This window comes from Acanthopagrus latus, chromosome 6 (assembly GCF_904848185.1).
Source record: "Acanthopagrus latus isolate v.2019 chromosome 6, fAcaLat1.1, whole genome shotgun sequence".
Lineage (NCBI taxonomy): Eukaryota > Metazoa > Chordata > Actinopteri > Spariformes > Sparidae > Acanthopagrus > Acanthopagrus latus.
In genome coordinates this window covers 530,543-555,143 of record NC_051044.1, presented here as the reverse complement: position 1 = coordinate 555,143, position 24,601 = coordinate 530,543, and the positions used below count along the sequence as shown (strand labels likewise).

The following is a 24,601-nucleotide window of genomic DNA, read 5'->3' as shown; positions in this document are numbered from 1 at the left end:
CACCTTCATGATATTCTGTATTACTGCAGCACTACACAACAGTTTCCTTCTGAAGCGTCGTGGTCCACAGAACAGTTCTGGAGCTGCTCAGTCAAACAGAGTTGCAGCGTTCTGCTGAACACCTGAAGCAGCTGAGACTCGATTTAAAACATGAGATGTCTCTGTACAGCTCGTCTGCTGCGATCACAACCTGATCTCAGACCAGATTTATTAAGTCTTCACTGGAGCTGCTCGGTTCTGGATCAGTTCTAATCCTGACTGTATCTGGACCCGGTGGCTCAGATGGGGTCTTGAATCTGTCTGTATTGTTTGTGTGTCAGAGAGAAGCTGAGCGTCCGTCCATCCATCACCTCTGTCCTGTCCTCCTCTCGGGTCGAACCGGTCCTGGGAGGCTCTCATCATGTCACACACATCCTCCCATAAATCATGTCAGCCATCAGACCATGTGAGGACGGAGGAGGTGTGACCCAACAGCTTCATTTGGACCGATCCTCTCTCCACACTGGCAAACACTATTTATCACAGAATAAATCATGTTTTCACACAGGTCCGGAACCGAGACCGCCCCGTGTTGTTAGAAACATCTGTGATGTTCTGGACAGATTCTTCTGCTTTGTGTCTCTTCTGATTGTGTTTGCATCCGTCTGTGGTGTTGTGTTGCTCTTTGTGGACATATTATGCATCTGTGTACTCACGTTACGTCTCCTTGTGGACATTTTTTACACCTCATCACAGTCTCAGGTCTCCTCAGGATCATTTTGTGTCCCTCTGACCCGTTTGGCCCCTGAGCTTGTGTCCAGTTCAGGAATCCGTCCATGTGGAACACAGTGACATGAGGAGAGTAACAGTCGTGTTGACATTGTGGACGGAGAGGACGTTCGTCAGCGTCCCCATCGTCACCGCAGGGATGAGAATAAACTGAATGTTGCTGTGTGGAGATTAGAAGAAGAAACAGAGTGGAAGCTTCTGTGCAGGGAACTGCTCAGTCAGTCTGTCTGTGCAGACGCAGCTACACTGTCAGAGTCCATCACTCAGACAGAGTCAACCTCCAGTCGCTCAAAGATAAAGCTCTGAATCTGTGAAGTGCTTTTTAAATGACTGTGGAGCTAAATGATGTCGGAGACGCTTCCTCCGCGCTCCTCAAATGGCCAAATTAAAAATGTTCGTTGTAACTGGAAGTGTGCCATTCAGTTAGGAGAGGTCACGCACAATTTAATTGGCAGCTCGCTCATTATTTAAAAGTTTGAGAGGGTTTGGACCCTTCACCTCCTCTCTGCTCCTCCATATTCCTCTCATGACCTCCTCACCTCCTCCCTCCTTTGTCTCCATCACCTCTCCTCCTCACCTCCTCCCCCCGCTCCCCCGCTCTCTGTTTCAGGCGGTGGCGAGGTGAGAATGGAGGGCGATGTAGGACAAATGAATTAACAGCATCAGATTAAACAGGATTACTCCACTCAGTGACAGAGAGGGGCTCGGCTCGACTAATGAATTATGTAAGCACAGAGAGTCCTGACCAGGTTTAATGGCATTCTACTGAGCTGTGTGTGTGTGTGTGTGTGTGTGTGTGTGTGTGTGTGTGTGTGTGTGTGTGTGTGTGTGAGCGTTTGCATCTCATCTGTATGAATCAACAGCGTCTTATCTAATACAGCACCCACTTGAGTGGACGCTCAGGTGGGTGAGCAGCGAAGTATTATTAGTCTTAATGCAAGTATGAAAGTATATGAGAGTGCAGGCCATATATAGATAAATATATATGTGCAGTTATATATAATGGTAGGCAGAGAGGAAGCAGCCCTGTGCTCATGTGCATTAGTGTGAGCGCTGCTGAAGGTGTAATATGATGTGAGCAGCTCTCTCACACTGCTGTAGTAGAAACACACTGACTGCACCTTTAATTTGGAAACAACGGAGGTTCGTCGTCATCTCTCCTGAGGCAGGATTTGTGATTAGCGTATTAACTTTCAGAGACCAGAGCACCAAATCTGGGTTCATTTTATAAGATATGAAAGAAGCGTTTTGAATTGTGTTTCTGCTGCAGAGCTGCAGACGCAGACGACGGTCAGATCTGGAGCTCTGATGACGGGACGTGAGACGCTGCTGGTTAAATCTCAGCAGATACATTTTTTATTTGTTTGTGTGTTTGAATTTTTATCAATCTGTAGTTTTTACCCTCAAATGAACAATCACTGTGCGTCCATGATGGACCCTGTAGGCTGATCATGGATGACATCACATTGACAGTGCTAACTGTAGCAGCTGTTAGCTCAGTTTGCTGTGCATGTAGTGGGAGCTCAGAGCACCAGGGGGACAGGTTGAGGCTAGCTGGTTAGCATGCTAACATCAGTAATTTTTTTAACTAAAGTTAATTTTCAACTTAAAATCTTCTGTAATGCACCTTTAAATCAGGCTCAACCCTTCAGATGAACCAGCGTTAGTCAAGCTGAACCTGAGGTGAACGAGGAGGCGTCATTTTGTCTCGCAGCACTGAAGTCTACAGATGGAGACGAGCAGCACGCATTTAAGATGTAGTTCACACCGGCAGGAAAGACTCCGTCACATGCAGGCAAATACAGAAGCATCCAGAACATATGAGACCTGCACCACCATGACGCCTCGCTGGCCTATTACATCAGAGGAACGTCAGTTATCACCCACAGCTTCCTGTTTCATGGTGCCAAACGAGCTCCTCGCTGACGAGGAGGTCGACTAAAACAGCAACCGGTAGGAGAAGCAGCCAGAAACTGAGACGGACGAGGATGATTAGAGGAGGGAGCGGAGGTAGAGGAGAGGAAGACGTGGGGAGGAAGACGTGGGGAGGAAGACGTGGGGAGGAAGACGTGGAGAGGAAGAGGAGGAGAGGAAGACATGGGGAGGAAGACGTGGGGAGGAAGACGTGGGGAGGAAGATGTGGGGAGGAAGACGTGGGGAGGAAGATGTGGGGAGGAAGACGTGGGGAGGAAGACGTGGGGAGGAAGAGGAGGATAAAGGGATAAAGACAGTGAGTCAGGCAGCAGAGGGGGTTTGTCTGACTCTCCTCTTGTGTGATTCACAGTGTAGCTGAATGCTGATGCACTGTTTTACAAATACAGTGATAATAACAAAGTGCACACATGAGATCACACACACACACACACACACACACACACACACACACACACACACAAGACCAGTGACTCACAGTGTGTAACCGATCAGGAGCTCGTTGCTTTCTGCTTCATTTACTCGTCCGTCGGCCGACTGAGAAAATAACAGCATGTTGATGAATGTGTGTGTGTGTGTGTGTGTGTCTGTGTGTGTGTGTGTGTGTGTGTGTCTGTGTGTGTGTGTGTGAGGGGAGGAGGACTTCACAGATAATGAGAGGTTGTAATGGAGGCAGTGATTGTGTGATTGTGTCGTCACATGTGATCCGCTCATGTGAACCTGACTGCTCAGACGAGCTCATGAGAGACTTCAGGTGTGTTCTGGATGTCATACAGGTGTGAAGGAGCCGAGGTGATCTTCCCTCCTCGCAGCTGAAGCCACGTCAGTAAAGAAGCTTTCAGTGTTTCTGATGATTCAAACATCAGCAGGTGAAATTACAAAGAAAATGATTTTTGACGTGTTTTTACGATGGTAGCTTCCTGATTGGTTGAGCGGCAGAGAACAGACGGATCAATGAGGACAAAGAGCCTGTAAACAGCATCTGCTCTCAGCGTGAGCGTCCGCTCCGGGACAATACAGCACGTTTACGATGCTTTTAGCTAAACTTGCTGTATAGATTCAGTCATTCAGATTCAGTCAGCTCCACTCTGCTCGATTTGACTGCGTAATGAGAGCGTTCACACTGAGCTTCTTCCTCTGGGGTTTTAGTCCGTCACCAGACAGTTTCAGGTGAATCAGCGCCTCCTTCTGGACCGGAGGAGGACGGACCCTGATCCTCATGTGGCCTCACAACTCCAGGCCTGATGGAGTTAAGAGGACTGTTGGGCTTTGGTGGAGGTATGCACTCTACTGCGTGCCATTCTAGACATCATCATTGTTTCTGACTGAATTGTGGTTTGATGTTGAGGTCTGACGGTTCAGACAGTTTGAGTCGTATCATATATTCTATATATATTAGTGTGTGTTGATGTGACTGAGTGTGTGTGTTCAGCATCTCCTGATCACTGAGACAGTGTTTGTGACAGGCTGGGATGTTGGAGGAGTTCGACCCGTTAGAACACAGATGAGAAGCCGTCAGTGACTGAACACAGATCACAACAGGAAGTCAGTTCTGTGGTCGGTGCTGCTGACAGCTGGAGCTGCAGAACCTTCAGTGACACTCGGCTCATGAAGGTGATAAAGATGATTGCAGCAGTTTAGAGTCTAAACTCTATCTGATCTGAACACACGCGATTCTCCCGTTTTCGATTCAGAGGGACTTTCTGAAGATATGATTACTGCTGATGTCCAGACGCTCACTCGCTGCACGCCGGCCTCTCTCTGCTGACTGACGTCCGGTCAGCGCTCCATCGCCGCCTCGCCGCTCGCTGCCAGGTGAGCTGCTGTCAGCTGGGCTCACAGATCAGCCGTCTGACTGGACCAGATGTGGCCCGCTGGTCACCAGTGACCGCCTGGTGCAGTCAAACGATCCTGCAGTCGATGTTGAGACAGATATTGTGCTGTTGTTCAAGATGAGTTTGAATGATCATCATTAAAATCTTTTAAAATCCTGACGATGACCCAACAAACACGCTCTCTCTGGTCTGGAGGAGACGATGCTGTGATCAGTATTCTGACTGATCGAGCAGCAGAAACGTCTCGTTGGATTTATTCATTTTTGTTTACATGAACCGGAGAGAGAAAACTGTGAGATTTCATTTATCAGAACAATGTTGTGAGACGGCAGCTCTAAAACGATCACACTTCCCACCGATCTCACATTAATTTCAATGATAGTTTGACAAAACGATCATCCAGGAGTGTAAATGATGAGACGTGTCGAGGTGTCGGGATGTAGAAGCTAAGAAACGAAGCAGAAGAAGGAAAGAGTTTATTTTTCTGTGGTTGGGTTCATAAATCTGATGTGTTACGCTGCAGAGAGAGCCCAGTTCAACAGCCAGCAGTCATACAACACAGCATGTGAAGCCTCCTGAGCAGGAAGAGACGATGATGAGGCCAGTTAGCAGTTAGCTAACCGCACACAGGACCAGCTAACTCGTGTTGAATTATCTCAGCAACTCATCATGTTGCTGTGCAGAGAGACGAGCAGCGACTCCTGCAGAGAAGCTCGTGATGACGTAGGATGCTAACGCTAACGGCCTGTAGAGCGAGCCGACTTCCTGTTTAGCCTCTGGCTAACTCAGGTGTGGATCAGGTACCATCCTCCAGACTTTCTGACCCACTGGATCAGATTCTGATGGCGTGAGTCAGTTTGTGGGGTTGTGACAGTGGAAAGTGTTTGTCACATGATGTGTGATCAGACAGTTGGGCCACCATGTCAGATCGGCTTCACCGTGCCGGCTGCTGTTCCCGGAGCTCAGCGCTCGTCTCCTCTGGGAGTTGACTGCTCGCTTCTTTCGGTGTAAATATATAGAGAGGAAATATTTCCTACATTTCCTGCTGACAACAACAAGATGTTCTGTGCATCGTCAGTGATGTGATTTATATAAAGAGACATTTCTTATGAGTCAGAATCTGTTATTCTGGAGCCTCAGACGCTTTGTGCCATCTACTTTAATAATGTGTGAGAGAAGACGGACGTCTCTGCAGCAGATATCTCCTCAGCTCTGCAGCTCACACCCAGACACTCATGGATAGACAGAATACACATGTTGGATTCTGTCCCTTCACAGCTTCCATCCTCTTCTGTACCCGTCCTGAACACCGGCGCCGGGCTCTGACCTCTGACTTCAGGTCACATGTGAGCTAACAGGACCGAAGCATCAGCGATCACACAAACACTCATTTAATAGACATCAGTGTTCAGCAGGAGGTCAATAACTTCAGTCCTCTGGCGTCGAAGCGACGCACAAATGTCAGATGGAAATGTCAATAAGCGTGTTGGTGTGAGCGGCCACACACGCTGCGTATCCTCTGTGTTTCTCTGTCCACTTTCTTATTCCTCTCAGGTGCAGACCAGCTTCTGGCCCTCGAGTCAATTTCAGATCTGTGTCGCATTGTCATTCCTGCTCATACTCACCCTCCTTCCTGCTCCCTCCTGCTGCCGTCTGTCCCTCCGTCCTCAGCGTCTGTCACTTTCTCTCTGCGTCCGTCGTGGATCAATGCGGCTTTATCCGCTGTCACCTTCCTGCTCGGGTCGTGTTTGCTCCGCTCAGACGCCTCCTCCCTCCGCCTCTGTGCCGCCGTGTCTCGGATCAATGCGGACTTTAGCCGTTGTCACATTGTAGAGCAGGTTGTGTTTTATTGAAGCTGTCAAGGTGCTGACCTTTCCATGTCCAGGGGAAGAAAGAGGGATGCCAGCAGGTATGATGGAGGGAGAGAGGGATGACCAAGCTGCTTATGAGTCTAATCTATCAAAGGGGCAGAAGGTGGAGGTTCTGGTTCTGGTCGGCTGCCAAACTTTGGGCTTGAAACCCACAGCGCCGTCACTTTTGTATGTCTTCCTCACGTCACTCACACGAGTTCTCCTCCTCTTCCTGTATAGGAAGTAGGAAACTGAAATTTTTTTCAGCTCTTGGGCTCAAACTTTATAAAATAACCTCAGATGCATCATGAGAATATTTATAAATATAAATCATGTTAGAAACATTTCCACTGTTTTATCTTTTGCTTCCTGCATGTGTGCAGAACGTCTAACCCCTAACCCTAACCCACTAAAAACTGACTGAACGTCTTCAGCTCCTCCAGCTGAAACTGAACAACATTCAGTGATCTGAGGAAACTTTACACTCCTGCATGTATTCTGCAGCTTGTGTTTTTAATTGAATGCTTCCTACACGGACAGACTTTAATTCTGAGCTGAGCTGAAGGTGGAGCTGAAGGTGGAGGTGAAGTGGAGGTGAAGGTGGAGGTGAAGGTGGAGGTGAAGTGGAGCTGAAGGTGGAGGTGAAGTGGAGCTGAAGGTGGAGCTGAAGGTGGAGGTGAAGGTGGAGGTGAAGTGGAGGTGAAGGTGGAGGTGAAGGTGGAGGTGAAGTGGAGGTGAAGGTGGAGGTGAAGGTGGAGGTGAAGTGGAGCTGAAGGTGGAGGTGAAGTGGAGCTGAAGGTGGAGCTGAAGGTGGAGGTGAAGTGGAGCTGAAGGTGGAGCTGAAGGTGGAGGTGAAGTGGAGCTGAAGGTGGAGCTGAAGGTGGAGGTGAAGGTGGAGGTGAAGTGGAGGTGAAGTGGAGCTGAAGGTGGAGGTGAAGTGGAGGTGAAGGTGGAGCTGAAGGTGGAGGTGAAGGTGGAGGTGAAGTGGAGCTGAAGGTGGAGCTGAAGGTGGAGGTGAAGTGGAGCTGAAGGTGGAGGTGAAGTGGAGCTGAAGGTGGAGCTGAAGGTGGAGGTGAAGGTGGAGGTGAAGTGGAGGTGAAGTGGAGGTGAAGGTGGAGCTGAAGGTGGAGGTGAAGTGGAGGTGAAGGTGGAGCTGAAGGTGGAGCTGAAGGTGGAGGTGAAGTGGAGGTGAAGTGGAGGTGAAGTGGAGCTGAAGGTGGAGGTGAAGTGGAGCTGAAGGTGGAGCTGAAGGTGGAGGTGAAGTGGAGGTGAAGGTGGAGGTGAAGTGGAGGTGAAGTGGAGCTGAAGGTGGAGCTGAAGGTGGAGGTGAAGTGGAGCTGAAGGTGGAGGTGAAGTGGAGGTGAAGTGGAGGTGAAGTGGAGGTGAAGTGGAGGGTTGGTAGTTAGAACACGTAGGTCCGACTCACAGCAGGAGACAGGAAGTGAAGAGTGACTGCGTCCCATGGACTGATAATTCCTTCATGCAGTCGTCTGTCGCCTGTCGTTCGTGTGAACACGTGTTGTTTTAAGGCAGCAGCTTTATCTGCTGTCAGTGCGTCTCTGAACGATGATTCAGCAGAAGTTCAGTGAGTCCTGTGAGGACGATAACAGACGGGAGACAGATTTATACTGAAGCCTGATGACAACCTGTTGTTACTGGGATCTGCCTTCAGCTCATTATGTCACCGTGATGACGACGGATCAACCAGGATCTTCTGAACCTACCCTGAACCTCAACATGAAGATCTGACAGCAGATCTATTTATAACTGTAACAGATGTAGTAATCAGACAGAGGATGCTGTGTCATCATGTTCTCCTTCCGGGTGGAGGATGTAGATGACTGGGCATCTGCTTCAACCAAACATTTCATTACAGAGAGGAACAGACAGAGTGACGAGGAGGACGAATCGTCTTCATCACCAGCCTGAACTCAACACAAGCATCTCTAACTTGTGGATGATGATTCAGTGAAGTCTCAGTTCATGCTGATGTGTTTTAAAACAGACTGTGGTATTGATGAGGCTCAGCTTCTAGACTCGGTCAGGAGACGCAGTGGAATGAAAACAGGAAGTCAAACCTTGTGGAGCAGAGTTCAGTGTGTTGTTCTGTGATTTATTAGATGTGGAGATCACAGTTTGTTTCATGTGTATTTCACATTATACAGCGTATGTTGGAGACGTATGACACCACAGTGAGCTGCTCGACATGCTGACACAGAGCTGACAGACGTGTGTTCAACAACAGAGCAGGACGAGCTGCAGGCCAACATGTCTGACAGCAGGCACTCCATCACTGATCACCACTGGCAGCCTCGGGCCTGCGAGCTGATAAACCTGAGTCCAGGTACTTTCTGCTGACGCTGGACTTCAGTTAACCAGAGACGACCTCCCCCGACCCTCATGGATCCCTCAGCCTGCTGTGCCAGCTCGTCAGTCCTGTGGCTGCTGCGGACGTTTCGACGCTGGCGTAGTTTTCCATCCTCCGGTCTGTTCAGAGACGGAGGGACGAGATAACAAACCAGAGCTGAGTGAGTTTGGATCTGATGCAACTAGAAACTACAGTTACAAAAGAAATGTAAATGTGATGTAAATGATATTGATTCAAATCAAATTGAAAACTGGGAGATCAGCTGATCAGAGATCCGGTCAGAGGTTGGACACCATGTACTCTGTAACTCACCTCAGTCATCGGACCATGAAACAGCCAGCGTGTCGGTGTACACAGCACAGGACGGTACCGGGGACGATGTGTCGGCTCTGTCGGGTTTAGACTGAGGCAGAATGAGTTCTGGATGTAAAACAGAACCGCCTCCTCCAGCAGGTCGTGTTTCACCAGAAGCCCACCTGCATGTTTAGATGCAGTCAGACTGTTGTAAACTGATTTTTAAGTAGATTGTCATCCCTGCACAGGAAAACAGATCACAGCTGTTTAGAGTAAATGAGGTTCTGTTGTGATGCTGACGGCCCATAAACGCCTGCAGAAACAGGAACCAACGAGAAAAGGCTGCTGATGATGTGTGAGCGGTTCTGTGAGCAGGAAACGGTATTTTTAAAAACCAATTTCCCTCCAGATCTGAACATTATTCATCTTCCTCTCTCTCAGTGAGAAAACAGAAATAATGAGCCGTGTGTGTGTGTGTGTGTGTGTGTGTGTGTGTGTGTGTGTGTGTGTGTGTGTGAGGTCAGAGGGTAATTGAAGACGTATCTGTTGGGGGGATTTGCATCTCTAAGCGTTCCTCAGAGACCCTCCTGCGGGCGGGTTTGGTTCTGGTGGAGGTCCGCTGACACCGTGATGGACGGACATCAGATAATCCCCGACCTCACACCGACTCGCTCTAATTACCAGGAGCACCTTTCACTCCTCGCTGCTTCAAACTCATTTTCCAGCAAACAGAAAAAAATCTGCTCTCGTCTCCACATTTACACTCTGACGTAGATTCTCTCCGGCTCTGAGCAGAACCGACCTTCTACCTGAACAGAACTCTGCAGCTCCTTATTCTATAGACACGTCTGATTCTGTTCAGGTTCAAGTTGTTGAAATGTTTCAGTTTGTCCAACATGGTGTCAGATCGTAACTCACTGAGGGTATAATGTAGTGTAGCTACCATTAATCTATTCCATCATCAGTTGATCCATTTACTGATCCGTCTCTGAGTTCTGGTTCTCCAGAATCTTAATTCTGGTTCATGTGAAACTTCATCACCCAAAGAATTATTCACACGACAGGAAGTGTTGGTGTTCAGATTCATGGAGGAGACGGAGACCTGGTGTGTCTGTTGTAGAGAAGTGATTGATTGATTGACTCGTGCTGCTCCATGTCTGGTCATCAGGTCAATATTGTGTTTTTGATTGCTGAGATTTATGATTTATTTAATTAGTACTCTGTTAATTTTCCTCTTTGTTGAAGTTTCACATTTTGGTTCAGATAAACGTCTTTATTCTGAGTGTTGCGCTGACTGAATATAGTTCATCTGGTGACACAGAACTGTTTTCATTCCAGTCATTCAGCTCTTATTTAAGTTCTTTTAAAAACACATGGTGACTGTTGATAGGAGCCTTTCCCAGCATGCACCAGGTGGGGACAGTTTACCGGCACGCTGTTAAACTCCACAAAGAACCTGGAATGAAATGTGATGTGTCTGCGTGTTGGCGTCACATGACAGTGACATCAGGTGAAACAGGTCTGTGGTTCTGATCCCAGGACCCGATGTGGTCATGAACGTGAACAGTGTGAACAGAGAAGTTTGAGTCTCTCACAGAATGATTCAGTCACGTTGAACCGCAGACGATGTTGAGAAACAGGTTCAGCTCCTCCTTCACTAACTCTTCACTCTCTCCCTCCAGATCCCTCAGATCAGCTATGCCTCCACCGCCCCGGAGCTGAGTGACGACCGGCGGTACGACTTCTTCTCTCGGGTGGTGCCTCCGGACAGCTTCCAGGCCCAGGCCATGGTGGACATCGTCAAGGCCATGGGCTGGAACTACGTCTCCACCGTGGCCTCGGAGGGCAGCTACGGGGAGAAGGGAGTGGACGCCTTCATGCAGCTCTCCAGAGAAGCAGGTGAGACCGGCTGTAGGTCCAGACAGGGTCAGCTGACCGTTACTATGGCAACAGTCAGTCAGCGGAGGAGCCAGGGTTAGTTTTTATTTTAAATGATTTAAGAAGAAACGCTTCTGCACATGAGGACGAGGGAGTCACAGGATGTGGTCGCTGTCTTACTCAGTCAGGCCAGATGGACTCTGACAGACTCTGACGGACTCTGAGGGACTCTGACTGACTCTGAGGGACTCTGACAGACTCTGAGGGACTCTGACAGACTCTGACGGACTCTGAGGGACTCTGAGGGACTCTGACGGACTCTGACGGACTCTGACTGACTCTGAGGGACTCTGACTGACTCTGACGGACTCTGACGGACTCTGACGGACTCTGAGGGACTCTGACGGACTCTGAGGGACTCTGACGGACTCTGACGGACTCTGAGGGACTCTGACGGACTCTGAGGGACTCTGACGGACTCTGAGGGACTCTGACAGACTCTGACTGACTCTGAGGGACTCTGACGGACTCTGAGGGACTCTGACTGACTCTGAGGGACTCTGAAGGACTCTGAGGGACTCTGACGGACTCTGAGGGACTCTGACGGTCTCTGAGGGACTCTGACGGACTCTGAGGGACTCTGACTGACTCTGAGGGACTCTGAAGGACTCTGAGGGACTCTGACGGACTCTGAGGGACTCTGAGGGACTCTGAGGGACTCTGACGGACTCTGACTGACTCTGACGGACTCTGAGGGACTCTGACGGTCTCTGACGGACTCTGACTGACTCTGAGGGACTCTGGCGGACTCTGGCGGACTCTGCTGTGTCCTGGTTCAGTTCTTTTTGGTTTGTTTGTGCTGGTGTGAAATCTGGACTGAAGAGGAGGGTCTGGGCTGGTTCTGATCGAGCTCTGGTGCGTTCTGCAGACGTGAACACGCTGACGGATCAGAAACACAAACCTGCAGAAGGAGGTAAATGTTGAGTCGCAGAAGGTTGAGAGGAGCTGATGAGTTTACAGTGATGCTGATTGCTCTGTGAATAATCTCAGTGACATTTAGAGCAACCTGATGACTCCTCACAACTCCCCGGTTAGGATGCGTCCTGACATTTAAGTGCTGGAGGATAATTAAAGGACCCGGCGCTGACGGGGCGCTCGCAGGAGGCCCGGGATCATTCGACAAACAGCTGCCTGATGGTTCCACATCCAGAAGACCTGGATCTCTGATCTGTGCTGCTTTTTGAACAGTGTGTGATGAAATGATTAGCGAGTTGCTCCCTGGTGGTTTTCATGCTCTTTGTTGTTGCAGCAGGTTCTTTTTTAGAAAATATTCAGTGAACCTGGGTCCTGGACCACCGGCTGTGGTACTGAGCAGAGAAACCAGTGAACAAGCACAACGTGACGGGAAGTGTCTGCAGGAACAAACACAATGAATTCATTTAGTTTCATCAGTTTGGTCACAGCTGAAGAAGAAATAATGATTTTAAATCTTTTTGTATTTTGATTTTTGTGCTCTTCTTTTGGAACAATGTCCAAACATGCAGCTGTCGGCCTGACGTGAAGCTCCAGACCGACAGTTAGAGAGTTAAACTGGTTAAACTGGTGCAGAAATCATCTTCTGTGGTGTTTCAGCCTCGTTAAGAGTTCTTCTGTTTTTGTGATCACACAACACTTAGACAAGGTTCATCACCTGATCTGAGGGACCTGGTCTGAGGGACCTGATCTGAGAGACCTGGTCTGAGGGACCTGGTCTGAGAGACCTGGTCTGAGGGACCTGGTCTGAGGGACCTGGTCTGAGGGACCTGATCTGAGAGACCTGGTCTGAGGGACCTGGTCTGAGGGACCTGGTCTGAGGGACCTGATCTGAGAGACCTGATCTGAGGGACCTGGTCTGAGGGACCTGGTCTGAGGGACCTGGTCTGAGAGACCTGGTCTGAGGGACCTGGTCTGAGGGACCTGGTCTGAGGGACCTGGTCTGAGGGACCTGATCTGAGGGACCTGATCTGAGGGACCTGGTCTGAGGGACCTGGTCTGAGGGACCTGGTCTGAGGGACTGTGACCTTCTCTCAGATATAACCTCTGCTCGTCAGAGGTGACACCACCTGACTAAGAGACGTCTTGACTCTCAGTGGTTTCTGAATCTGACCCGTGGTTGTTCAGGACTTGTGAGCAGAGACGAGGATGCAGAAGTCCTCCTGACTGGACTGTGTGCTGGAAGAACAACTTCAACCCTCCACTGAAAGTCCGTCTGCTCACATTAAACACAGAAGCTCTGCAGGCGTGTTGGTTATATTTCATGTTATTAACCTGAAGTACGTAAAATACCAGAAATGAACAGCTGGACGTTGATGTGTGACAGTAGATCTTCCCTCTGAGCTGTGTGACACCAGATGTTCTGCAGGTTCTGGAAGATGTTCAGTCTCACAGAGCGGATCAGAACATATTGATGAACCAGCAGCAGTGAATTATTCAGAGTCTCGGCTCCCAAATCCTCTGAATTCTGATGCTATCAATCAAGAACAGGGCTGCACTCACTGTGTGTGTGTGTGTGTGTGTGTGTGTGCGTGTGTGTGTGTGTGTGTGTGTGCTCAGGTCTTTGTAGGTTATCTGCAGATTTGTGAACAATCCACCATGTATTGATTACAGGCCACACACACACACACACACACACACATAATATAATTAGACAGTATTGGTTTCCAGCGGGGCGTTGCAGATAAGACACACACACACACACACACACACACACACACACACACAGGCAGTAATGTGGAGGACATCCGCAGTGATTAGTCAGGTGGCAGCAGTCTGATTAGCAGGAAGAGTTTCTCTCTTATCTAAAGTTATTCCACAACTTGTGTCTCAGCGGCTCAGTGGAGGCTGATGAACCCACCGGGTCGTCTGTGCAGCAGAACCGCCAGTAAACTGTATCTGCCACTCGGGTCCCACGGCGGAGCTCCGTGTTCAGGCGTCGTCTTAAACCTCCGTCAGCCTCCTGCTGTGACAGGAGTCGCAGCTCATCACAGACGACCGGCGCGTCGCGTCAGGAGACCTCGTTCAGAGAGTTAAACAGACGTATTGATCGATCGGGACCGACAGCCGCCCCTCCCCCAACCTCCCACTCTGATCATCTATTAATCAGTTTTACTGTGGAGCTGCACACTCTCCCTCATCCTGGCTGCTCATTTCTGTCTCTGACAGATTGTTAAAGCTCCTGAACACAAACACAGAGAGACATTATCACCACAGCGAGATATAAGACAGATGGAACGTATGTTACCTCAGTCCTCCTGCTTCATATCTCACCTACATCCGTCTGACAGCTTTAGCTACTTGTTTCTCTCAGATTACTGTGATGTGTGTGATGAACTGTTGGATGGAGACTTTGTTTTCCTTCTGTGGCTCAATAAACTGAAATTCCTCTTGGAGTATCTGAGAATGCATCGTGACTGAAGTGAAAACCATCAACCGCCCGATAATAAACATTAGATAATTACATTTCATACATTTCTTTGTGGCAACGTTTGTTGAGGTTGATTTCATGTTCCGCTCTTTTGATGGCGCTTCACTGAGGCTGAGATCCATGTCCACTACGTTACGTCTCCACCACGCCAGCAGAGCTGAAGGTTTCACTGTAGTCTTCACTGTGTGTGAACATCCAGCAGGTCTGCTGTGCTGCGATCTGCAGATCTGCATTTCTGGTGAATGCTGGAGCACAACGCAGTAATTCATCTGAATTTAGCACTGAGCAGACAGGAAGTCAGGCACCGAAACAACAATATGACATCCGGTTTCTTTCCAAAATAAAACACTCATAGAGTGAGTGACACCAGCACACAAATCTCAAAAAAGAGACAAACACAAGCTGAGTGATTATGGCGGGAACTCCTCGATCTCACGACACCAGCTGTCGACAGAACTGCACCGTGGCGGGCTGAAAACACAGCCGGTGGGGGTTGGCGGACGGCGGATGGTGGATGGGGGATGGCGGAGCAAAACCGGATCTGAGCCGTAACGCTGCAGACACCTCGGGGTCAGGCTCTGGTTAGGTTCAGGCACAAACACCTCAGAGTGACAGAACGTCATGGTTTGGATTTAAATACCTGTTTTTGCAGCAAACAAGGCTGGAAAAATCCTCCTTTAAATGTCTCCTTTAAAACACCTGTTTCTGTGGCCACAGATACAGAAACGTAACCTGTGCTGGTCCCACAGACACATCTGGAAACTTCTGAGGCTCCTGAAGTATCTGACGTGTTACGCTTGCAAACGGCACCGAGCGAAGCATCCTCACACTGATATCAGGCTGTAAAATCTTATTCAGTTTGAATGTGAAGCTCTGTGGTTGGATGTTTCTTACTGAACTGCACTCTGGGAGTCGTAGTTGACTTCTCTCCTTCAGTTGATGTCCACAGAGTTTTTCAGACAGTTTGTGAAGTTGCTGAGTGCAGCAGGGAACGAGGAGAGTTGGTGTCCGGATGAGAGACTCTGAGTTTTATTTACATGAGATTCTTTCTCCAGTCATTTAAATGTGATCTCAGCTAATAATGCAACACGTCAAACTGTCAGGATCATCGTTCACGTACACACAGCTGCTACTTATCCTGCTTTCTTACAGAATGTGAAGCAATAAACGTCTTCTATGATTTATGATGATTTTCTTGCGATATAAGACGCAGACACAACCCACCGAAAACAATCTTCACACAGCGTGATCGTTCATCGATCGGCCGTCACGTCGTTATGAACAGACGGCAGATAAAACTCTTGTTTTACTGCAGAAGAAATGGAGAATATAAAAAAGAGAATTGCTTTTTTTATCATTAAGATTGAATGTGTCCAAATCCAATGAATAACTAAAAGTATACAAGCGATCAGAGAAGATATTCAGTCTGAACTGTACGAACATTCACACTCTCCGCTGGTTCAAACGAAGGTTTCCGTGTCGCCGCCGTCAGTCTCGTGTTTTATGTGAAGGATTTTTCATTTTCACAGATCTGATCTGAGATTAGAAACAAGCTCATAAAACACAGAACACAAAGTCGATACTCTTGTCAGGACACGAGTATATTTGAAGTGTTGTGTGGATGTAAGTAAGCACTCGCTTCTCTCGCCTGCAGCTGGAATTAAAAATAAATGAGTAATAAATAAAGCCGGAGCCTCTTCTTTCAGCCGAGCATCCACCTGAGTCAGGACAAAAGAACCAGCGGTTACTTCAATCTGTGACTCTGGCCGTTAAACAAACGGGTCCGACCTGCACGAGAAGCACAGCCAACGTTCAGACCGGGTCAGCGTCTCTCATTATTCTGCTCCTCCACTGAGCCGGAGGAACCTGCTCTGATTATCTCTGAATCAGCAGGATTGTGGAGAAAACTGCTGTGAGATATTTGCTTTCCCCCTCAGAGGTGCAGAGTGCTGACGGGGTAACTGGGCCCTTTAACACCATCTGAACTTTCTATTGGCAGCAGGAGGCAGGAGGCAGGTTTGTCTCCCAGCTGTTTACCGTGTGGAGCGTCTGACTGAACTGAGCTGCAGGAAACCAGCAGGCATGAAAAGCTGCAGCGCCTGTCTGCTTTACATGAAACTGTTTTCATAGTCAGCCGTCTGACAGGAGCAGCGCTGACGGTCACACAGTCATCCAGGTCACAACAGGCTGAAAGATCAACAGATCTGAGACACAGCAGCAGGAAGCAGTGAGGAGGAGGAAACCTTCTGACATGATGCGTCTGAGTGACATCAGGTTATTTAATGGCAGATCATGTGAGTCAGTACAGGTGATTTCTGTGTCAGAACATGAAGAGCAGAGAGTCGGTGTTCAGGATGTTGATGAGACACTCTGAGTCTCACTAATACATTTATAAATGTCTTGGTCTCCTGGTCCTGGCCCTGGCCCTGCTCCTGACTCCTGGCCCTGGCCCTGGCCCTGGTCCTGGCCCTGGCCCTGGCCCTGGCCCTGGCCCTGGTCCTGGTCCTGGCCCTGGCCCTGGCCCTGCTCCTGGTCCTGGTCCTGGTCCTGGCCCTGGCCCTGCTCCTGCTCCTGGCCCTGGCCCTGGTCCTGGTCCTGGCCCTGCTCCTGCTCCTGCTCCTGCTCCTGGCCCTGGTCCTGGCCCTGGCCCTGGTCCTGGCCCTGGTCTTGGTCCTGGTCCTGGCCCTGCTCCTGCTCCTGGCCCTGGCCCTGGCCCTGGCCCTGGTCTTGGCCCTGGTCCTGCTCCTGGTCCTGGCCCTGGCCCTGGTCCTGGCCCTGGTCCTGGTCCTGGTCCTGGCCCTGGCCCTGGTCCTGGTCTTGCTCCTGGGCTGTGCAGCTGATCGCCTCCCTGTCCTCCTCCATCTTCTCTGTAAACATCCTTCCCTCTCCTCTCTTGTGTTTATTCATAAATTCATCAGGCTGGAGAGATACTAGAAGCAGCTCACCAGTTAATGTGCCCTATAATTTGCCGTTTTGATTACCTGGGAGTCCCAGATGGTGTGTGTCAGACTTTTATTAGCCTCTTTTGCTGCCATAAACACGGAGCGGCGACACGTACTTATCACGGCGGCGGGAGCGGCGGGGCGGAGGCTGAGGGTGGGCGGGTGGCGGTGGATGGAGGGGAGGTGGTGTCACTTTACTCCATCAGACCACGGTGTGTTACTCTGCGAGTGATCGTCCGTCTGGACAGATTCGGGGGGAGATCCGTCAGCCGGAGGAAACATATGGCTCTCGTGTTCAGTAATATAGTTCATCGCTGTACTAATGTTTTCTCAGCTTATCTCAGTTCAGCGAAGCGGCCGTTCATCACAACAGCTCGTCTGCTCTCTGTCTGTAAAACCCATCATCCCTTCTTCTTTTGTTCTTCACACAAACAGCTATTTGTCTCCATCAGGCCGACGTGACTCATTCATGCTTCTGTCTCTTGTTTCACCACATTTGACGTTGAGTCATTTCAAAACAAGCATTTTAAACAGGAGGTAATAACTGCAGCATCCAGTCCAAACAGCCGTAATATATCCCAGCCTACACGTGGAGCGTTCCATCCTCAGAACCAGCTCAACACCACTGATTGGATCACAGCCGCCAGAACAGGTGTTTCAATCCAGACGTGTTCCCAAACAAACCTGAAGTCTCGACATGAACAAACAGTCAGTGTGCAGAAACAAAGTTAACTTAACATTTATTCTGGTGATTTGGTTGTTTGATCGTCATCATGAAACACAGGACTTCCTCCTTCCTGGTGGAAGTCCTCGGGTCGGTCTGAGTCATTAGGACGAAGGTGTCGTCTGTGGAGGTAATGACTCACGCTCTGACTCACCCGCAGTCGCTGGGAGTCGTGACTCCTCTGATTTCAGCTCTGTGAACAAACCGAGCAGCCGAGCTCATTACTGCACATCAACAGATCTGAGAGCAGTCATGAAACCCACAAACTGTGTGTGTGTGTGTGTGTGTGTGTGTGTGTCTGCCACACGTGTGTCCTACAGTAACACACACAGGATGTAAACCACAGGGATGTGTTTTATTCACTGATCTGTTTGATTTATTCAGAGACACACACTGATCAGCGTCTCTCTGAAATACGAGCCAACATCGTCTGCTGCTCTCTGACGTTCAACCAGCCGTCAGAGAAAACAGTAAGACAACAATTATAAGACAATGATTCATCGCAGCCTGGATTCATTTCAGGTATTAGTTTCTTCTGCTTCTGTCTTTTGAGCTGCTGTAACAACTGAATATCTCCTCTGATCTTGACTGTGTGCAGATGCAGGTCTGGTTTTCAGATTATATACAGGACGGAGCCATAAGAATCACTGTGACTTGTATTAGACGGTGAGATGTATCAGCGCTGTCTCAAGGTGAAGGCTGTCTGGCTGAAAGATGTTTTCCTCTTTCATGAAGGCCAACAAGTCGTCTGATTTAACTGCTGATGTAGAAATATATGGTCGTGCAGAGAAAGGGCTGTAAAATACAGCCGCCGCCGCTTTGTTAAACTTTATTCATCACAGGGAACAAACTGAAGACAAACACTTCACACCTCTGAACGGCTCCTGAGGCTGTTGTTAATGACCTGAGATCTGTGCACTCACGTCAAGTGATGATTCATTCTTAGAAGCAGAACACGATGGCGGACCTGATTGTGATGGTCCACAGACGGGTCGCTCTGTTGGTTCTGTTGATCGGCTGATACCTGCTGACACCACAGAGGAAAACAAAGTCATCGTTGTTCTGAAGCGATATGTTGGTTTGTCTTCCAGAGGGATCGTCGTTTGGGTTTAAATCAGTACTTGCCTGGTTCTGTTACTGCTGTAGGAAGTGAACAGCATCTGTTTCTGCAGAACACGGACGGGTTGAGACTTTACGTTTCTGAGCTCATGTTCAGGTTTAGGTGGCGACAAACCCGTCTGGAGACGTGCCGAGGTCTGGTCACCTGTAACACCACCATCTGCTCCACCTCCACAGTTAACCTGCCATGTGAGGGCGATATAACACAGGTGGAGCGGTCAACATGCAGCGGATGATGCACACCGGATGTCTGGTGTTGCAGAAACGACACAGCCGGGTTCTTTTCTGGTTCGTTTGCGGTTCTGGTCGTGTCACTGAGGCGTTTTCGTGGCGAGCGGGACAAACGTGTGCTTGTATTTGTTGATGTGGAACATAATGTGAACCAGTAGAGTTGCAGGGGTGTGAGGTGCGTCTGTTCGCCCCACAGCGAGCAGCCTGACAGATGAAGCTCAGCTGATGTATCCGAGCGTCTCCTCGCTCTCCTGCAGTCTCACAGATTAACTTCATTTTCAGGAGCAGTCATCGTTCTCCAGCCGAGCGATGGTGCTCAGCTGTCCGTTTCACAGCAGCCGAGACTGAAACATTTTCCTGAAAACAACAAAATCACTTATTAATCACACGAGCTCACAAGATGTCAGAACATCCACCCGGTCAGCAGATTGAGATGTTGGCAGTTTCCGTCAGACACGTTCAAACTGTCCAATCTGTGTCGTCTCACGTTTACTCTCAGTATATATGAGCCGACTGTCGTGTCTGCAGAAGGCTGCCGGCCAGAGACCACAGATCATCTCACCAGATATCATCTCTTTTCCATCCACTGCCAGAATTTATTCTGTCGGGTTGGAAAAACTGAAATTTAATGAGACAAATATTTAGTGTAAACTGAAGCACAGAAAGAAAAACTGTCAGACAGGAAGTGAAAACAGTCGTTAGAGATGAAGAGAAATGACGATGTTTGATTCTCCCAGCAGGAGCAGAGAAGCATCATCAGTAACTCCCTCGGTGACTTGATGTAACATGCAGATCATTAAGTTTGTTGTTCTTTACTTTAAATGCAGCTGCGTGTTCACATTCAGCTGCTCGTCATGTCTGGACTGTTTGACACTGAATTCTGCTCCACAGCAGAATATATATTTATTTATCTGACTCAGAGCTCATCTCACATGTTCAGTAAACATCATCCTGTCAGTGATTTTCTTTAAATGTGTCCAGAACACACACAGCTCTGTTTATGGATCGTGAAATGATCTTTGTATTGATTGTCATGGTTTCAGTGTCGGTGTGTGAACAGACTGTGTCTAACATGATCTGCAGGCAGGTGATGATAGAAACCTGACAGATGAATTAGAGAGCAGGTAGTTTCATCTCTGCACTGTATCACTGCTAGAAACTCACTTTCATCTGGTTTTCTGTGTTTTTAATAGAAAAAGACTCATTTAAAGTTACTGAGTTGAGTTTGGATCTTAATAATTTGAATATGAAGTCGACACTCATGAACGGATAATTAATCTGCATCTTTCACACCAAACCTGAAGTTAAAGCTGTCTTTGAAAACAGGCCTCAGATCAGCTACAGTGACTCTACAGCTGAAGTCTACTACGACTCCCATGGTGCATTTCAGCGAGAAACATCCAATCAGAGAGCCTGATCTGCGTCGTCAACTCATCTGTGGCTGAAATTAATTCACTTTTTAGTTTTGCTGTTATTCTGGATTCATTCAGTAACCATGGTGACATGTTTTATTATCAGCTGTTTACATGAGCTTCTTCTTCACAGCTGCTGAGGCTCATGGGTAATGTGTTGTATTGTGTTGTATTGCATTACAAGTACAATGGCTGAATTTTAAATCATCAGCCTGAATGAAACTGAAGACCGTCAGCAGAATTACTCATTGTGCAGTAACAGTAATGGATTACTTCTGCTGCTGAGGTCACGTGGCTGCTGGTTTGATGGTTGACGGTTTCTTCTCTTTTCTCTAACGCTGTGAAACGAGGCGTGTTTCAACTAGAACAACAAACAGTCTGTGTGTTGAACCGCATCACTGAAATATTACAGTTTGCTCTTCATGATAGTTTCCACTGCTGTGAGTGAGCTTGTTCCTCCTCTTCACTGAGCTCAGTGTGTGACAGGGTCAGGACGAACTGAAGCCAGATAACAGAAGCACATCTGGGAAGATATTATGGAGTATCACAATATCTGCCTTCATAAGTAATATTTCTCACAATATTGAGCAGCTGTGTTGCCACAAAGGGAGAAGTAAAGAAGTGAGGAGCCTGTTGGGCCGTTCATAATATTCATAACTAACTAATCAGCATGAAATATGAATTAAATACAGTTATTAGAGACTGAAAGAACAAACAGACCCACTCGTTCTCTGATCACCGCAGGAACATGTTGGTTTCTTCAAAGTCATCACGTCAACTTGTGAGTGTGAAGGTCCGTGTTCAGCCAGCAGAATCTGATTGACCCGCTCCAGGTCTGCTTGACCACCAGGACGCCACCTGCTCGCCATCGTGTGGGATGTCTGACGGCTTCGCTGTGTTTGTGTTCACAAACTGGTAATTTCCCTCCTCGCTCTGTGTCGGTGTGCCCAGGAGAGAACAGAAACGCTGCTTGCTATCTCCTCTGACTATCAGCAGCTCATCAAATGTTCATTTCTCTGGTCAATAATTGACTCCGGCCCGTTTATTAGCCTTCTGTTAGCAGAAGATTAGAGAAGGGATCTGCTGCTGAGCATCTCCTCTTTCATTAGGAGAGACGAGGAACAGCACCACATTCATTCAAATCCCAGAGGTGTGTGTGTGTGTGTGTGTGTGTGTGTGTGTGTGTGTGTGTGTGTGTGTGTTACTGTTTTCGTTAACATTTGATAAATCATCACGTGATGCAGAAACACCATCATGTTTGACGTCAACATGATTGGGACGGGTTCTGTGATGGACGGTAGAACCAGCAGACAGGCTGGTAGTTTCTACATTTTATCACCAGGCTGTAAATCTTCTCTGGTCAGAGGTGATTGGCTGGATTCATCCTGTAAGCAGAGTGTGATGATAAAGACTCTGGTGACGACTGTTCTGCAGCCATCAGTCATGTTCTCTCTCTGTTTGACCCACCAAAACTTTTTCGGTCCAGTCCGACCCGGCTGTGTGAGCCGCTCACTTGAGTTGATGGACAGATAGTTGACTGTATATCTGTTGGTTGCTGGTTCAGGCTCATTCAGCACATATTAGATACGATGTGAACAAACAGGAGCTAAAGCTGCAGCTAACAGCTGAATCATACTTCCTGTTTACATCCTTCAAAGCATCATGGGAAGTCATAAAAAGTAAAACGATTGAATAAACAAAGAAGTGACAAAATGAAATCCTGAACGCTGAAAATTATTTGTGACATTAGTAACACTATACATATACACACACACATAGTAGTATGTAGTAGTGGTAAAGTTCCTGAGAGTTCACAGGGTTAAATGAAGCTCTTTAATAATTGAATCTTTTGTTTCTCAGGCAGAGAAACTTCCTCTTTTATCTGCTCATGTTTCCTCACAGCCGTCACCTCCAGGGCTCCTCGGCACACTGCTGCATTATTGAGCTACATATACCACAGTATGTAGAGTATACGCAGTGTTTCTGTGTGTGGTCCGCAGTGCTTCTGTCAGGATGGATGTTAGTTACTGTGAAACGACAAAGCCCGGATGACACTGAAGCGCTTCCTGTGAACAATCGGGTCTGAACCGTATTTGTGTGACATCACCATCGCTCCCCTCAGCTGCGTCTGCCACAGGCGACATCACGCTGCAGCATGAAGCCTTCAGCGGTACAACTGCAGGAGCAGGAAGGAAACAGGAAGTGATCGTCACTGTGGAGGATGATCCACATGTTCCAGTCTCTGTCCACATGCTATGGTGTTAGCGACCGAGCTGAGCTGACGGGAGGTTGTTAGCAGACTAATGGTTCTGGTCCAGTAGGTTCTGTTAGTCATCAGCGGTGCTTCAGGCTGGATCAATAACAGAAGCTTCGGTCTGACCCCTCCAGCTGTGATGGACAGCAGAAATCATTCGCTGAGTGTTTTGTTTAATAAGCAGCTCGTGACCTTTTTGACACAATGATAACATAAGAAGCAAATGTGTTTAATAAAAAATCAATTATTGCAACAGAACAGAACAGTTCTATTGATCAAATGTACAGATTAATAGCAGCTCACGTCTCTTCTGAGACTTCATTCACTCTGAGTGAAGCGTTGACCTTTTCACACTCTGCCGTCTCGTTAATGTTCTGCCTCAGTCAGTAAACAATGCCGAGATGAGAATTAACATAAAAATCAAACTATCACTTTCCACAAAACATCTGATTCAGTAGCTCGAGGTCATCACTCATAAATTATCTTCAGAGGGTTTTAAGATCAAACTCAGTTTGTGTTGAAGAGCGTCGAGAGGTTCAGTGTCACAGTTCAACAAGCGTCATCGGCAGATCTGCGCTCACATGGAGCCTCTCAGCTGATTAGAACTGTTAGAATAATGAATGAAAGGCTGATGAAATATTAATAATAGGATGAAGAGCTGTGGAACAAAGACCATATCTCATCTGAATCTCATAATCCTCCGAGGTTTCATCTATTGTGGATGAACTTTAGATTTCCAGCTGAGCCGCAGCGGGAGGCTCTCAGGTGAGAATCTGAGCCCCTCTGAAAGGTGACAAAGACGGATTTGAGCTTCTTCCTCCACCTGAAAGATTCACTGCTGCCCTCTGAGGCTTCATCCCTTCACAGTCTGATGTGTCCGATCAGCTTCAGGCTGTGTTAGGCTGCAAATCTGCATCGGTCACGTCACCAACGCTCCGAACGCCGGGTAAAGAAGTGAGAGAATAGTGAGCGGATCTGTAGATTTGTTGTTGGATTTCGATCCTCTTGATTTAGATTTCACTTCTACGCTTTGTGACGGACAGACGAGCAGGTTCAGGTTCACAGTGATGACTTGAAACAGAACAAAGAATAAGAGTCGGTTTCAACCTGCTGGTTCTGAGTAGTTTTCCTGTTTAAAATGTTCTGTAACAGCTCTGACTGTATGCTAGCATCTGATCTGAGCATCTGTTAACTTGCACTTCTGTAGACAAAGATCAGCTGGAGACGTCTGAGGTGGACGAGTCATTAGTCGATCTCGTCAGCGAGCTGCAGCTGTAAACAGGTTTTCATGATGAAGTGAGCAGGTATCACACAGAGAACTCCTCACTTCAGCCGCTCCTCGTCCATCACGGCCATTTCAACGTGAGCAACAAGAACAAAAATAGAAAAACTGCATCAGGTTGAAAGCAGCGCTGCGTCTCAGTGTGACGCTGCAACAGGAAACAGGTCGAGCTGATGATGTCGCTGACGCTCGCTCGCGTCACGTGCAGTCAGGACTCAGTGATGTTAACGAGCTTGAATTTGAACAACA

At 48.2% G+C, this 24,601-nt stretch overlaps 1 protein-coding gene across 4 annotated transcripts in view; it reads left to right on the top strand.

The window, feature by feature from the left end:
- The window catches only part of LOC119020742 (metabotropic glutamate receptor 7), a 187,139-nt gene that overhangs the window by 60,964 nt on the left and 101,574 nt on the right, over positions 1–24,601 (top strand). For all 4 annotated transcript variants that reach the window (XM_037100314.1, XM_037100315.1, XM_037100313.1 and 1 more), the window contains exon 2: positions 10,730–10,946. In XM_037100314.1, coding sequence (XP_036956209.1) covers positions 10,730–10,946 — 217 coding nt within the window. The remainder of the gene's footprint in view (positions 1–10,729; positions 10,947–24,601) is intronic.